The 15,290-nt window shown below is 47.3% G+C and overlaps 2 protein-coding genes across 2 annotated transcripts; both read right to left on the reverse strand.

Annotated features, from left to right (window-relative positions):
* Positions 1-2,614: 2,614 nt before the first annotated feature.
* psmd3 (proteasome 26S subunit, non-ATPase 3) lies at positions 2,615-9,603 on the reverse strand. The gene is made up of 12 exons (XM_023957159.1): positions 9,304-9,603; positions 5,563-5,753; positions 5,349-5,489; positions 4,930-5,066; positions 4,658-4,848; positions 4,487-4,590; positions 4,303-4,417; positions 3,675-3,794; positions 3,489-3,592; positions 3,257-3,412; positions 3,097-3,147; positions 2,615-2,839 (listed from the first exon to the last, which is right to left on the reverse strand). Exons 1-12 carry the CDS (start codon positions 9,464-9,466, stop codon positions 2,762-2,764), a joined length of 1,551 nt encoding a protein of 516 aa, XP_023812927.1. The 5' UTR covers positions 9,467-9,603; the 3' UTR covers positions 2,615-2,761.
* Positions 9,604-10,345: 742 nt separating this feature from the next.
* Positions 10,346-14,020, reverse strand: LOC101166034 (leucine-rich repeat-containing protein 3-like). The gene is made up of 6 exons (XM_020701111.2): positions 13,563-14,020; positions 12,829-13,091; positions 11,828-11,953; positions 11,589-11,753; positions 11,440-11,518; positions 10,346-11,331 (listed from the first exon to the last, which is right to left on the reverse strand). The coding sequence occupies exons 2-6, from the start codon at positions 13,024-13,026 to the stop codon at positions 11,093-11,095; spliced, it is 807 nt and encodes a 268-aa protein (XP_020556770.1). The 5' UTR covers positions 13,027-13,091; positions 13,563-14,020; the 3' UTR covers positions 10,346-11,092.
* Positions 14,021-15,290: the final 1,270 nt, after the last annotated feature.

Raw genomic sequence — 15,290 nt, forward strand, 5'->3', positions numbered from 1 at the left:
AGAGACATGGACATCAGGTGCAGGTTCAAGTTCTGGATCGGGGAGTCCAGACTGAAACCCTGAAGAGCAGAGAAAGAGGGGAAGAGCAGACTGTTGAACCCCTGGGGGGGGGGGGGGGGTAAAGGAGGCGTAGCCAATGAGAGCAGACAGACCTGTGCGCTGATGGCGGCGCTGTAGGCGGGGGGGAGCTCCTCCAGGATCTTCTCCACCAGAGTCTTCGCCCCCTCAACAGCTTCCCTGAAGGAGGGAGGGCTGCTGGGGGCTGATGTGACCACCGCTGCTAACAGGTAGCAGTGCAGCAGGACCAGAGCTGGGGGGTCAGAGACGGCATCATCAGGTCAGAGCTGGGTCACAGCCCCCATCCCGGGTCAAAACCTCTTCTTCCCGGGTCACAGCCCCCTCCCTGCTCTGTGGGACACCTACCTGTAGTGGAGTTCATCTCAGTCACGGCGGCTGTGCGTGTGCGTGTCCGCGCGGCTCCGCAGCTTTTCTGTCGGCTTCCATCTGGGTCGGACTGTCGCTTTTATTCGCGCCCCCTCCCCACGCGCGTGGCCGCGGGGTTTCCCTCTCAGACCGAGTCACGATAAAACCCGGAGTTACGAAGCCTCCAAACGGCCGCGTGCGTCACGGCGCCGCGCAGACACTGAACCACAGCTCGAGGGGCCGGCCAGGTAAAGCACGTGACCGCTCACCTGCGTTTGCGCTGTTCAACCCAAACCAGGTGACGTCACAATCGAAGCCTCGGGTTTGTTGTGGATGAAAAGTTATTTCCTCCGTTTCCGGTGTGATCCCGCGGCTGAGTGGGCAGAACCGTTTCCATGTCGGAAGTTCTGAGCAGATGAAGAGGAACTGAGGTCCTCTCGTTTGGACTTCGTGGTTCTGGTGAGGCAGCGGAGCGGGCCGGCTCAGAGGAGGACTGTCCTCTGATCGGACAGGGGGGGTCACGGTGAAGAAGCGTGGGAAACGTTCTAACCTTCTTCATCATCATCCTCAGTCGTGGACAGCTGAGATGAATCTCCGATCCTGTTCTGTACCTGTGGTTCTGGACCTGCGTTTCTGAACCTGGCGTGGTCTGCACAGTCAGAAGGATGAAGAGCAGCCGCCTCCTCCGCCTCACTGGTTCGGCTGATCCTTTTTCCAGACTTTCTTCATCTCCGGGATTAAAGTCTTCATCACAGCTAGAACTTTCCCGAATTTCTCATAGCGGGGTGGGGGTGGGGGTGAGTGAGTAATGAGCAGCGCGTGTCGACATGTTGGTTTCCACGCGGGGCTGCTCACGCGCACAGGAAGCCAGGCGACTGCGTCCCCGCGCGCAAAGGGTCAGCTGTCCAAGCCTGAAACCTGCCCCTGAACGCAGCGAGGGGGGGAGGGGGGGGGCGAAGGAGAAAAAAAAAGGTTGAATCCGAATCCAGGCGAAGCTGGAAAAGATTTCTTCAAATTTACGGATGTGAGCCTCTCAAAAGTTTGTGCACCTGGTGAAAAGTTTGTGCATTTGCCGAAAAGTTTGTGCACCTGTCCAAACGTTTGTGCATTTGCCGAAAAGTTTGTGCACCTGTCCAAAAGTTTGTGCATTTGCCGAAAAGTTTGTGCACCTGCCCAAAAGTTTGTGCATTTGCCGAAAAGTTTGTGCACCTGCCCAAAAGTTTGTGCATTTGCCGAAAAGTTTGTGCACCTGTCCAAAAGTTTGTGCACCTGTCCAAAAGTTTGTGCACCTGCTCAAATGTTTGTTCTCCTGCCCAAAAGTTTGTGCATTTGCCGAAAAGTTTGTGCACCTGTCCAAAAGTTTGTGCACCTGTCCAAAAGTTTGTGCACCTGCTCAAAAGTTTGTGCATTTGCCGAAAAGTTTGTGCACCTGCTCAGAAGTTTGTATCTGCTCAAAGTTTGTGCATCAGCTTAGAAGAACCTTAACTGACCGTTCTGTGTCTGAGTTTAAACACACAGTTCAGCCAGTACTTAGTGATATTCTGAGAAAATACTCTGAGTCCAGCTCCCATAGTATCAGTCCTAATATAAATGACCAGTTCGTTAATGATGCCTTACAAGCCCTCAGGAGTACACTCCATATTGTTGCCCCCTTGAAACCTAAGTTCGTCAGACAAAACCGAGTAGCACCGTGGTTTAACGCTGAAACACGTTCTCTTAAACAAGACACCCGTAAGTTGGAAAGAGAATGGCGCCGCTCCGGTTCAGAGCAGTCTCTGGATATCTGGAAACATAGCCTATTAAATTATAAAAAAGCTCTGCGTAGAGCTAGAAGCCAGTACTATTCAACCTTAATATCAGAGAATGGAAACAATCCAAGATTTCTTTTTAGCACTATTGCTAGATTAACTCGCAGTCAGAGCTCAGTAGAACCACATGTTCCTGTTTCTCTCAGCTCTGATGATTTTCTTACATTTTTCGATATTAAAATCTCAAATATTAGACATAAGTTAAATCAAGTTATTCCTACTATCAGCCCAGAACAGGCTGAAGTGGTAGAAATGGAGGCATCCATAGAAACCTCTGTAACATTAGACTGCTTCACTGCTGTGGATCAAGTAGAAATAATTAATTGAAGAATTGACTCACAAACGTTTGCTTTTTACATGCAAGACCAACAAACACACTGCAGTTTGAGAAACAAAGAGTATTTATTGACAGAGCAATAAAAAACAGCAGGGGGCGCTGTGACCACACAGGGGAAAAGAAGAGGGGATTGTGGGTAACATAGGATTTAGAAACACCTGCTTCCTGTCTGCACAGGAAGTCAGGATCAGCTTCATGGGAAGCTGTCGTCATCATCCTCAGCCATTTCTTTAGCGAACTCCAGATCCTGCTGCTCACGTTCCCGACGTTCCTGAACGCACCACACGCACAAAAACAGAGAAACCAAAACAGGTTTGTGCTTTCTTTTCTTCTTCTGTGTTTAAATGGTGGAGCGAAAGGGCAAATACACAACTGTGTGTATTTCTGTTGTGTGTCTGATTTTGTTCGGGTTGTACCAGAATGCATTTGGTATGTCAGAGTCAGCTGTGCATGACAATAAACCTCTACCCTGTAGCATGTGCGTGTGCATCCATGCGTGCACATACATGTGCATGAACATGTGCATACCTCTGCTGACTCCAGGTCCTTGTTGTAGGCTTTGGGAGGAAACCGCATGGCCTGCAGGAGAACATCAGCATTTCAGACTTCAACCTGGTTCCGGCTGCACTGAGCAGCTGCACGGCTGCAGCTCTTCCATGCAGCCGTGCAGCTGGATCCGGCTGCTTACCTTCACAGACATGTTGTGGATGTCCAGGCAGAAGGAGATCCTTTGGTGAAAGGCCAGCTGCGGTTCTCTGGTGCCGTAGATGTCCATGGTCTCCTTGGATTGCACGAAGCCCTTCTCGTGGTTGATGCTGGCCTCTATCACGCCGTCACGGATGGCCTGTGAGGCACACGGGTCACCATGAGTCCAGGTGGGAGCGGCCGCAGCACTGCAGGTGTTCACCAGAACCCCTTACCTTTGCAACGATGAACTCGGCGTCCTCCGGACTGTCCAGCTGCAGCTTCTGGGCGATGTCGGCCAGGAAGATGCGGGAGTACGACAGGCTGATCATGCGCACGCCTGAGCACAAACGAACGCACAAGTGTGAGCAGCGGGGGGCGGGTCAACAGGTCACAAGCCGGGCTGCGTGTGATTGGATCACCTGTCTTGATGACGTTGTGTCGCAGGCGGATGATGAGCGTGTAGGTCCCGTCGGCCTGAAACTTCTCCCCAAACTGATCCAACACCTGGTTGAACTTGGCCAGGTTTCCCGTCCTGACAGCTAAAAACGTGTGTGCACACACATACACACACACACACAGGTGAGGTCAAGCTCCTCCCATCAGACAATCACAGAGTAAAGGCGAATCCTCCGTTTGTCCTGAACCTCAGCTCCGTTCAAGTTGAATAAACAGCTTTAGTAGAGACCACAGGTGAAAACATCTGGAAGCAGTTCCAGCGTTAGAACGTTGATGGAGAACAAGAGCAAAGCAGAGGGGAACGTTCTGACCACTGAAGGTGGAGACGTTCTCCGGCCTGATCTTGTTGCTAGGCAGATCCACACTGCTCTTAACTAAAGTTCATCGCTACACAAATCCTTTCCCAGATTCTACAAGCTTCAAATGACGCAAGCAGTTTGACGGACACATACGCCAGAGTTGGCTCCGCCCACATAATCTCTTACTAAGGAAAGTCGTTGAGTATGACATATTCACACCTGAAACACTGTTGGATCCACCCACCTGCCAATCAAAGCCCCCCCCCCCCCCCCCCTCCTAACGTGCACATACCTTGCGTGAGCAGGAAGTAGGGCATGAGTGAGCGCTTGAGTGACGGCTGTCTGAACTGCAGCCGGTCAGGAATCTCTCCCAGGAGCAGCTCCACCACGATCAGCAGCTTATGGACCTGGGGGAGCGCAGACGGCGGTTAGGGAGCACACGTCCTGGCCCCGCCCCCCTGGAGGTGTCTGCATACCGTCTGCTTGAAGCCTACGGCGGTGTGCTGGGGCGCCTTCCTCAGGGCGTTGGTCAGCGTGCGGCGAGCCTCAGAGTACTCCAGCTGGATGGCTTTGATCCGTCCTGGACAGTCACATGACACAGGTGAGATCCTGCAATGGGAGCTGTGAGTGGGGGGGGGGGGTCTTACCTGTGTAGTATAGGTAACGGGCCCACTCGTTGTTGTTGGCGAGCTCCGGGAAGACGGACTTGGACACCAGCTTCTCCGCCTGGTCGTAGAGGCTGAAGTGGAGGTAGTTCCTCAGCAGCAGGTTCAGCAGCACCGCCTGACCGTCGGCGTCATGCCGCAGTGTGGCGGTGCGCAGCCGGCTGTGCAGGAAGCTGACAGAGATGAGAGGGGGTTCCCGTGACTGACAGTCTACTCAATGACCACAAGGTCACCTGGAGTCCCCGCCCACATACCTGCGTATGGCGTGCAGCTGCTGCAGGAGCTCGTAGACTCTGGCGTGATGGTAGTAGCATTTAGCAGCTATCAGGTCCAAAGCTCGGCTCTTTTTTGAGCTGATCTTCTGCATGAGGTCATCTGATGCCCTCTGAGCCTGGAGCCCACAATCACAGCAACAATCACAAGATCATCATCAAGGCAGCACTCAGGCGTGGATAAGCCCCGCCTCCAAGCCCTAGTCGTCCCAGACTAACCTTTCCTGCAGTGAAACAAGCGTCTTCCTAAAGACTCTACAACTTTTTTGTGTGCAGCAGTTTGGCCGAGCACACAGACCCCCCCCCCAATTCCAAAAGGAGCAGCAAACTGAACCCTGACCCTAAACCAGGAGCGAGCAGAGACCAGTGCAGTCTGGTTGCATCACAGGCGGGGTTCGAACCTCTGCGTATCTCTTGTTAGTCGTCAGGTGCACCACCAGCAGCAGCTGCAGGTACGCCTCCACCTCAGGCAGCAGAGGAGACGCCGCCGCCTTCCCGGTCCTGGGACGGAACTGGATGTCTCCGTCTGCCAGCTCCATGGGCTGGGACACAGATACAGCGGGGTCAGGGGGGCGGGGTCAGACAGCACAGCCGACCCCACCTGCACGACCTCACCTCCTCCAAGAAGCCCAGCAGGAATTCTCTGGTGGAGGCGCTGCTGGTGAAGAAGCCGCACACGGTCTTGTGAAGCACGTTGGCGTTGAGGCGGCGGCTGGTGGACGGCAGCGCCCTCAGAGCGCGCAGCACGAAGCGAGGCTCCTTCCCGGATACCGCCTTCTCTATCTGCTTCACGTGCTCCTTGATGTCTGCAGACAGGAGCACATGGGTGTTACAGGGACCTGGTCCGATCCCAAAGCGCCTCGGTCAGGCACCAGACGGTTCCGTCACAGCCTCAGCCTCTGGGTCAGAACTTGCAGACGAACAGAGAAGGTTCAGAGAAAGAAAAGTCTGGATTCTCTGGCAGAAACATCAAAAGGGGCGTGTCTTAAATCTGGAGGAAGATGTTTCGAAAATGTTTCAATTGTGGTTGTCAGTGAAGAGAAACAATGCAACGATAGGCTAAGGCAAACCGTTCTGCACTGAATTCAGAAGGCAGTAGGGTAGTGGCTAGCACTATTGTTTACAGTGACAGGGTTCAAATCCCAGCCGGGTTCTTTCTGTGAGAAGTTTGCATGTTCTCCTGGTTCATGTCGGTTTCCTCCAACAGGCCACAAACCGGATTCAGAAGTTCTTCAATCGATATGAGGCCGACCCGAGGCGGGAATGTGAGTGTGTGCTCCTTAACAGTAGCAGGGATAGGCCCCAGCAACCCCATAGCCCTAGAAGGGATTCAGAAGAGGGATGGATGGTCACCGCCATCATCCTGAGCGTAAGAGAGTCTACGATTAACAATCAGCGGCGGTTTTTGATATGGGCAAAGTGGGCAGTGGCCCAGGGCGACGCCCTGTAGGGGGCGGCATTTGCCGCGCCCACGGCGCTATACATTGGGTAAAGCTTAATCAATGCAAGGCTTCAGCTTTTATTTTGACACATTTAACCCTGAACATCGCACCCATGTCTTCATCCTCTCCCCCCTCCACACTTATGGTGCAAAAAAATAAAAATAAAGGATGAAATAACTCAGTGAAACAACGTTAAACAGCCACATGAAAATGAATCAGGCAGAAGAAAAACCCGGGCTCAACCCAATTTCGACCAGAGCAGGCAATGGGGATTATTTCCCACAATTCCCAGCTCTGACACAGCAGACCCGACGTGCACGTGACCACCACCCTCTGCTGCAAGACACTTGCACCCCCACCTCTTTGCGGTAGTCTTGGGAACATACCAAGTCAAAAAATTCGAGAGGGGGGCGCAACTCACCGGTGGCTGGGTGAATCACACTAACAGGTGATTGGGAATCTTTTTCAGTCCAACAATCATTTTTAGGCCGCAGCTGCGCCTCCCGTCATAGAGACGGAGCCGCGCATGTCAGAAGGAGGGGAGGGGAGGGCGCAGACAGAGGAGCACAGCCTACATTACGCAACACCTGGATCATCGCGTGCTGTTGGATCACTCAGCAGTTCATGTTAATAATGTCATTTCAGTCAGACAACTCTTGCAGTAAGAAATCTTTATTTCACATACTTCATTTCCACATTCTTTAGTTGGCATTCACATCTTTTTAATTTGGCATAAGGCTCCGTTCAATTCCATGAGATAATTTCCATAAAACGTTCGGGTAACAAAAACCCCCCTTAACGGAGCCCACAGGTGGAAGCCGGGGAGGAGGGAGGGGCGACGAATGAGCGCAGAAGGTAAGAAAGAGAATGAACAACTGTGCACCTGGGCTTAAATAGGACGCTGAGCAGGTGAGTTAATTGACTGAACCGCCCTAGGGGAGTAACCTGTAAAACACTGCAGAGTGTGCCTGCCTGAAATTGCGAAGGTCGCTTATTATCTACCAAATATTGTAGATATTTTTATTAAGTGTCTTTTCCGTCGTTTAGTTGTCAGTATTTGACATAGAGACAGCAGGTAATGCAGGAAAACAGCTGCACTTTATGAGATCATTAATAAACTATACATCATTTTTCATGGATTGAGGTTTTTTGGAGGATTTCTACTGTTGGTGTTGCACAAAATTAGGGAAATGCCAAATATTTTGGAATAATCCCACTGATGAGTTCTATGGTTTAGTTTTTAATGTCTTATAAGACCTAAAAATGATATTCACAATAGGTTTTTTAGATCCAATCTCTCTGATATGTTTCACAAAGATACTCAGGACGTCAAATACGAAGAAATTATTGCTAAAAATGATGCAGGAGTCCAGCTCTAACAAATGATAAAAGAGCAAAGAAACAGGAAAGACATGATTTGTAATTGCTTATTGTTATTTCCAGGCTTTGTTTGTTTTGTTTCTGCAGAATGTTCATATTTGTATAATTTGGACAGAATGTTTTTATGGAGAGCAAAATATTATATGTTATTTAAGGTTCCCGTTTGTTTTTATTCATATCTATGTTCAAAAAACATAAAAGATAGGGAACACAAAAGGATGCTGTCAAATCTTGTATGTGTGCCCTGGGGGGGGGGGGGGGGGGGGGGGGGGGCTGGTGGAGTTACTCGCCCAGAGAGCAAGTTAGTGTAGAACCGCCACCGTCAACAATACTCCTTTTTCATTTCATTTTATTCAAACCTGCACGCTGTAAAGGCCGCTTCACGTTAAACTAGAGAAGTAACTTCTCTAGTTTAACGAAAGAGGAAGAGTGAAACAGAAAGAGAAAGAGTGAATCGACTTCTGTTCCTACAATCCGACCAGACCGATCCACATTAAACCGGATCACTAACAAACGGATCCACGTTGAACCGGATCACTAACAAACCAATCCACGTTACACCGGATCACTAACAAACCTCTCCATGTTAAACCGGATCACTAACAAACCTCTCCACATTAAACCGGATCACTAACAAACGGATCCACGTTGAACCGGATCACTAACAAACCAATCCACGTTACACCGGATCACTAACAAACCGATCCACGTTAAACCGGATCACTAACAAACCTCTCCACGTTAAACCGGATCACTAACAAACCACTCCACGTTAAACCGGATCACTAACAAACCTCTCCACGTTAAACCGGATCACTAACAAACCAATCCACGTTACACCGGATCACTAACAAACCTCTCCACGTTAAACCGGATCACTAACAAACGGATCCACATTAAACCGGATCACTAACAAACGGATCCACGTTGAACCGGATCACTAACAAACCGATCCACGTTAAACCGGATCGCTAACAAACGATCCACGTTAAACCGGATCACTAACAAACCAATCCACGTTAAACCGGATCACTAACAAACCGATCCACGTTAAACCGGATCGCTAACAAACGATCCACGTTAAACCGGATCACTAACAAACGGATCCACGTTGAACCGGATCACTAACAAACCGATCCACGTTAAACCGGATCACTAACAAACCAATCCACGTTAAACGGGATCACTAACAAACCGAGCCACGTTAAACCGGATCACTAACAAACCGATCCACGTTAACGGGATCACTAACAAACCACTCCACGTTAAACCGGATCACTAACAAACCAACATTACATTCACGTGTGGTTCTATGAGTCCGTGTGCGATGTTATTTCGGGTCGTTTGGTTCCGTAGTTCTACCAAAAGCTTCATCTTCCGCACATATTTCCTCTCATAAAAACATCAGCTAGCAATAGCATCATTAAGCTAAAGCTAAGCCCCGCGGATGTGGCCTTGTTGGCCGCGTCAGGCGGAGGTTGAGGCCGCCGCAACCTCCTGCCGGTCCTAGCGGAGGCTCCGGTCCCGGTCTTACCCTCCAGGGTCAGGTTGTCCAGCTCCCGGGGCTGCTTCGCCTCCTCCTCCGGCATCTCCACGTCCTGCGGCGCCGCGTCCTTGGGGCCCTTCGCCTCCCGGGACTTGTCGGCTTTGTCCCGGCTTCCCGCCTTGTCACGCCGCTTTGCCGACGTTTCTTTCATGGTCTTTGAGAACAAACTGTCACGTTCTGGACGGGTCTATAAACCAAACCGGACTTCCACTGGATCACAATGACTGGACAATATCCTGCGACGCGGTGGATTCTGGGATACTGTTTTCTTCCTTTTGTGGTTTAATGGCGGCGGTTATTTGACCCCGGTGGTGCGTTTGCGCCCCCTGCTGTTTTGAAAGACCCAGAAGAAAAAAACACTTCTCTACGGAGACCCTGAAGTTCAAACTACACCAACGAATCAGTCAGCCAAAAATATCTAAAAGATCTAAATTAGAAAAACAAAAAAAGTTTTTAAAAAAGTACATTTTAGAAATCAAAGCAAAATTCCAGAAACCAAAACACAATTACAAACAAATGAAACAAAATAAAAATACAACGTTTTGGAAAACAACATCAATTTACAGAAATCAAAAGGAAATGCTGATCATGAAATCGGAAAAAGTAGGTTGCACAATGATATCCTGTATCGCTTTATGCCAAATCACTTTCAGCTGAAATAACAAACAAACGCATCCTCCAATCAGTGGTAGTACCTACCTTTTCCCATCTCTTGTTGTGTTTCATTTTTTTAACATTTTATTTGGATTTCTGGAAATTACAGTTGTTTTCCAAAATGTTCTATTTTTATTTTTTTGTAATCTTGTGAATTGTTTTTTTTTTTTTTTTGGATTTTGGTTTGTTGGTGGGATTTGTACTTTAGGGCCAGTGTAGTTTTACACTTCCATGTTTGGGTTCTCCAGTCTGCTGGAGTTTTATCTTCAACTTTTTAAAAATAGTTTCTGCTCCTGAGCAGTAAAATGAACAGGAGGGATTTTTCTCTGTTAATCCGGAGGTGGCAGTTTTAGATTACTTTAATAATAATACCCACAACATGTGACATAATGTAATAATGACTGTGAACAATGTAGTGGGTTTTTGGCAAAGGAAAGTCTGCAGTGTAACAATCACAAAGCGTCCATACCTGTTAGAAGACACACAGAATGGATTATTTCATGTAATCATTTCATTCTCTTTGAATTTAAGAGGGTAAAAACCAAAAACTGGAGCATCTCAGAGAAAAAGAGCTAAACAGACACACAACATATTAAAACCATTTCAACAGCGCTCACGATGACAGCACACAAGTGTTCACACGCTCATGAACCACATTCACATCTAAACTCTGTATCCCAGTGAGAACAAAGCTCCCTAAAGCAAAGCCTTTATTCTGAAAGGACATGCAGGTCAATAAAAACGAGAATGCAAAAAGCAAACAGAAAGTGACTCTGGGCATGAAGTTAATATGCAACATTTCTTCAACAAATGTCTCATGTCTTTCATCTCTTTGCTTTAGGGCATGAGTTCCTTATTTTTAGTTTCAAACTAAACATCCTGGTGTTTCATTGAGGTTGAATTTGCACTGGAGGTCTCAAGTCCTAAAAAACCCTCAAAAGTGTGAGAAACTTCCAATTATTTCTGAGTTATCCATCAACAGCTCTGCAATCGACTTCAGTGATGATGAAACCTTCCATACCCTTTTGGACCTGGAAGCGGTTCTGACACAAGACTTCAGGCAGCCTCTTCCTCCTCTCAAAACTGAGATGAGATGAGAAAGATGTCCAAGTGTTTGAGCATGTCAAAGGTTCTTCAAGAATTCTATGGGGGAAAAGGGTTCCCGGTTCTCCAGGAACTTAATGTACTCAAAGTGTTGGTTGGCAAACACCTCATTCTGACGAATGTAGTAGATCAAGTAGGAGATGAGCATGAAGAACCACAGGAACATAGTGACCAGGGTCAGCACATCAGTCGTTCTCCTCACAGACTGGCACAGATCCCAGTCCTCTACCAGTAAGACCAGTGGGAGACCAACCGTTCCTGCAAGACACACACAAACAGGGTTAACCCCACCCCAGAGTGAAGGAACCGAAAGCTGAAGCCCTGGTGTCTTCAGCAGAGGATCATCTTCACAGTGAAAGAACCCACCAGCGTTCGGGATGTCCGACGTCTGACACACCACTCTTTCTACAGAAGACGCTTCAAGATCCATCAGAGAAACAGACATCTGCATCCAGACAGGAGACCCTCAGTATGGGATAGGTTCTCAGTCCTTTACCTGCACAGGTGGGGCTCACCTGCATGCTGCAGTCACAGTGCCATGGGTTGTGAGTAAAGTTGACCTGAACCTGCAGCCCACCAAACACCTCTGGATCAAGCGTGGAGAGGCGGTTAGACGACAGATCTAGGAGGCGGAGAGAGTTAGCCAACCCATAGAAGCAGCCGGGCTCCAGGGTGGAAAGCTGAAAAAGGAAACAGGAAGTCAGAGACGGTGGTATGTTTCCTTGTCCTACCTGGTACTGAGATTTCAAAGCACCTGGTTATTTGACAGATCAAGCTCATGGAGCTGGAGGAGAGTGGAGAAAGAGTTTGGAGGCAGAGAGCTGAGCAGGTTTTTGTTCAGAAACAGACAGACCGTTTGGTTGGAAAGACCGAGCGGCACCTGCAGACACAAGAACATATGAGAACATGTTGTTTTTCTCAGAGGGATCCTACCCATTAGATCAAATCTTCTCTGTAAACGGGGTCACTGCAGTGGCTGGAATAATGTACAGGAACATGTGTGCAGAATATGAACTGGAAACCCCAAGGTCAAAATGGGAAACACCTCTGAAGGTGGTAGAGAATGAGAGGGCAAAGATCCTGTGGGACTTCCAGATCCAGACTGATAGGATGGTAATGGAGAACCAACCAGACATTGTAGTGGTGGATAAAGAACAGAGGAAAGCCGTTGTGGTGGATGTGGCAGTGCCAAGCGATGGGAACATCAGGAAGAAGGAACATGAGAAACTGGAGAAATACCAGGGACTCAGAGAAGAACTGGAGAAAGCCTGGAAAGTGAAGGTGACAGTGGTGCCTGTGGTAATTGGAACACTGGGGTCAGTAACCCCCAAACTGGAGGAGGGGCTACAACAGATACCTGGAAAGACCTCAGACCTCTCAGTCTATCTGTCTGTCTGTCTCTCTGTCTTTATATACACACACACACACATATATATATATATATATATATATATATATATATATATATATATATATATATATATATATATATATATATATATATATATATATATGTTTAAATTTGTTTAAAAAAATCTTGTTGGTTTTCAAATTTGGAAAATGTTTTATTGGAAGCACTTTGAGCTACTTTTGTCTGAAAAGGGCTCTACGAATAAAGTTTGATTTGATCAGCAGCACATTCTGATGTTAGGACTCGACTCTGTTTGGACAGAGAAACTCTTTGACTGAGCTAGAAAATCAGACTTTCTGCTTCAGAAGTTCCAGTAAACAAAATGTGACCAGGAGTCTCCTGACCTTCATCAGCCGGAGTCCAGAGCAGTGAACTGTCAGACCTCCAGCCCTGGTCTCAACCTGGAGACAGTCCTTAGCTGTGGGCGAGCTGTTCCCCGGGCTCCACGCCGTCATGTCAAGGAGGGAGGAGGCCATCACCTGGGTAGGCGAAGGACAGACGAGGAGGAGGAGGAGCACAACGGATGGCTCCTGAGCAAACATTTTTCCACTTCCAGTCACACGGCTGTTTCCAAACCAGCTCCACAAGTGGGACCAGAACCAGGTTCCTAATATGGTACAGTCAGGTTCAGATGTATGGATTTAATGTGTAAGATTTACTCAAGATTATAATCTCAAAGTTTATCATCATCTATGAAAACCAAGAAAATGGAGGAGTGGAAACAAAAGGAGGAGATTATGGAAGGCAGAGAGGAAGAGGATGGTTAGACCAAAGGATGAACATGAGGAGGATCAGAACGAGAGGATGGATTAATAAAGACAAGAAGAAGATCAGGATAATCCTCCTTTAAAGATTAAAAACTGCAGATTTATGGGTCAATGAAGGAAAAACTGTACTCGTCAGTGAAAGAACTGAATGTTCATCCAAAAACAGATTACAGGTTTCTCTTCATTGCTTTTATTATTTTCACACATCTGGTTCTGTCAATCAAAGTCTCTCATCCTTATCTAGAATAAATCCCAACAGAAAACACAAGTAAATATTCACAGACAATAAACAAAGAGTTGTTTACACTCACAGGAACAACGAACAAACAAAGATCAAAGAGAGTCTGGACTCATCTGAAGATGCTGAAAGTGGACGATGAAGAGGTCAAGACTGGAGATGCTCCGTTTGTCAAAGATAGAAACACAGGAAGGGAAAGAAGTGATGTCGTTCCAACATAAAAACGTGCAGATTTGGCTCAACTCTGATTAAACTGCCGATGAAAAAGCTTGAGATTAAGATGACATCAGTCTATTGACCCGGGTGAAACACTGACCCCCGGTGGACAGAGCATGAACAACAACTGGAACAACTGAATTATCGGGAATGGTTTGGTCATGTGACCAAGTAAAGAAGTTATCATTAGGAAGATGAATTCGATGCTGTTTTTATGTTCTTCATCCTGGTTCTTTATGTGTTTTTTTAATTTATGTTCTCCATGAGGCAAAAAAACCAAGAGTGAGAAAGAGAGAAAAAAGGATGAGGCAGACAGAGAAAGAGTGAAACAGAAAGAGGAAGAGTGAAACAGAAAGAGGAAGAGTGAGACAGAAAGAGGAGGAGTGAAACAAAAAGAGGAAGAGTGAGACAGAAAGAGGAAGGGTGAAACAGACAGAGAAAGAGTGAGACAGAAAGAGGAAGAATGAGACATAAATAGGAAGAGTGAAACAGAAAGAGGAAGAGTGAAACAGAAAGAGGAAGAGTGAGACAGAAAGAGGAGGAGTGAAAGAAAAAGAGGAAGAGTGAGACAGAAAGAGGGAGAGTGAAACAGAAAGAGGAAGGGTGAAACAGAAAGAGGAAGAATGAGACATAAATAGGAAGAGTGAAACAGAAAGAGGAAGAATGAGACAGACAGAGAAAGAGTGAGGCAGAAAGAGGAAGAGTGAAACAGAAAGAGAAAGAGTGAAACAGACAGAGGAAGGGTGAGACATGAATAGTAAGAGTGAGACAGAAAGAAGAAGACTGAGGCAGACAGAGAAAGAGTGAAAGAGAAAGAGTGAGACAGAAAGAGGAAGAGTGAGACAGAGAGATAAATAGTGAGACAGAAAGAGGAAGAGTGAGACAGAAAGAGGAAGAATGAGACATAAATAGTAAGAGTGAGACAGAAAGAGGAAGAGTGAGACAGAAAGAGGGAGAGTGAAATAGAAATACGAAGAGGAAGACAGAAAGAAGAAAAGTGAGGCAGACAGAAAAAGAGTGAAACAGAAAGAGGAAGAACGAGACATAAATAGGAAGAGTGAGACAGAAAGAGGAAGAGTGAAACATAAAGAGAAAGAGTGAAACAGACAGAGGAAGGGTGAGACATAAATAGTAAGAGTGAGACAGAAAGAAGAAGAGTGAGACAGACAGAGAAAGAGTGAAACAGAAAGAGAAAGAGTGAAACAGGAAGAGGAAGGGTGAGACATTAATAGTAAGAGTGAGACAGAAAGAGGAAGAGTGAGACAGAAAGAGGAAGAGTGAGACAGAGAAATAAATAGTGAGACAGAAAGAGGAAGAGTGAGACAGACAGAGAAAGAGCGAGACAGAAAGAGGGCGAATGAGACAGAAAGAGGAAGAGATAAGCAGGCAGAGAAAGAGTGAAACAGACAGAGATAGAGTGAGACAGAAAGAGGAAGAATGAGACATAAATAGGAAGAGTGAAACAGAAAGAGGAAGAGTGAGACAGACAGAGAAAGAGTGAAACAGAAAGAGGAAGAGTGAAACAGAAAGAGGAAGAGTGAGACAGAAAGAGGAGGAGTGAAAGAAAAAGAGGAAGAGTGAGACA

The sequence above is a fragment of the Oryzias latipes genome, chromosome 8, assembly GCF_002234675.1.
Source record: "Oryzias latipes chromosome 8, ASM223467v1".
NCBI classification, from domain to species: domain Eukaryota; kingdom Metazoa; phylum Chordata; class Actinopteri; order Beloniformes; family Adrianichthyidae; genus Oryzias; species Oryzias latipes.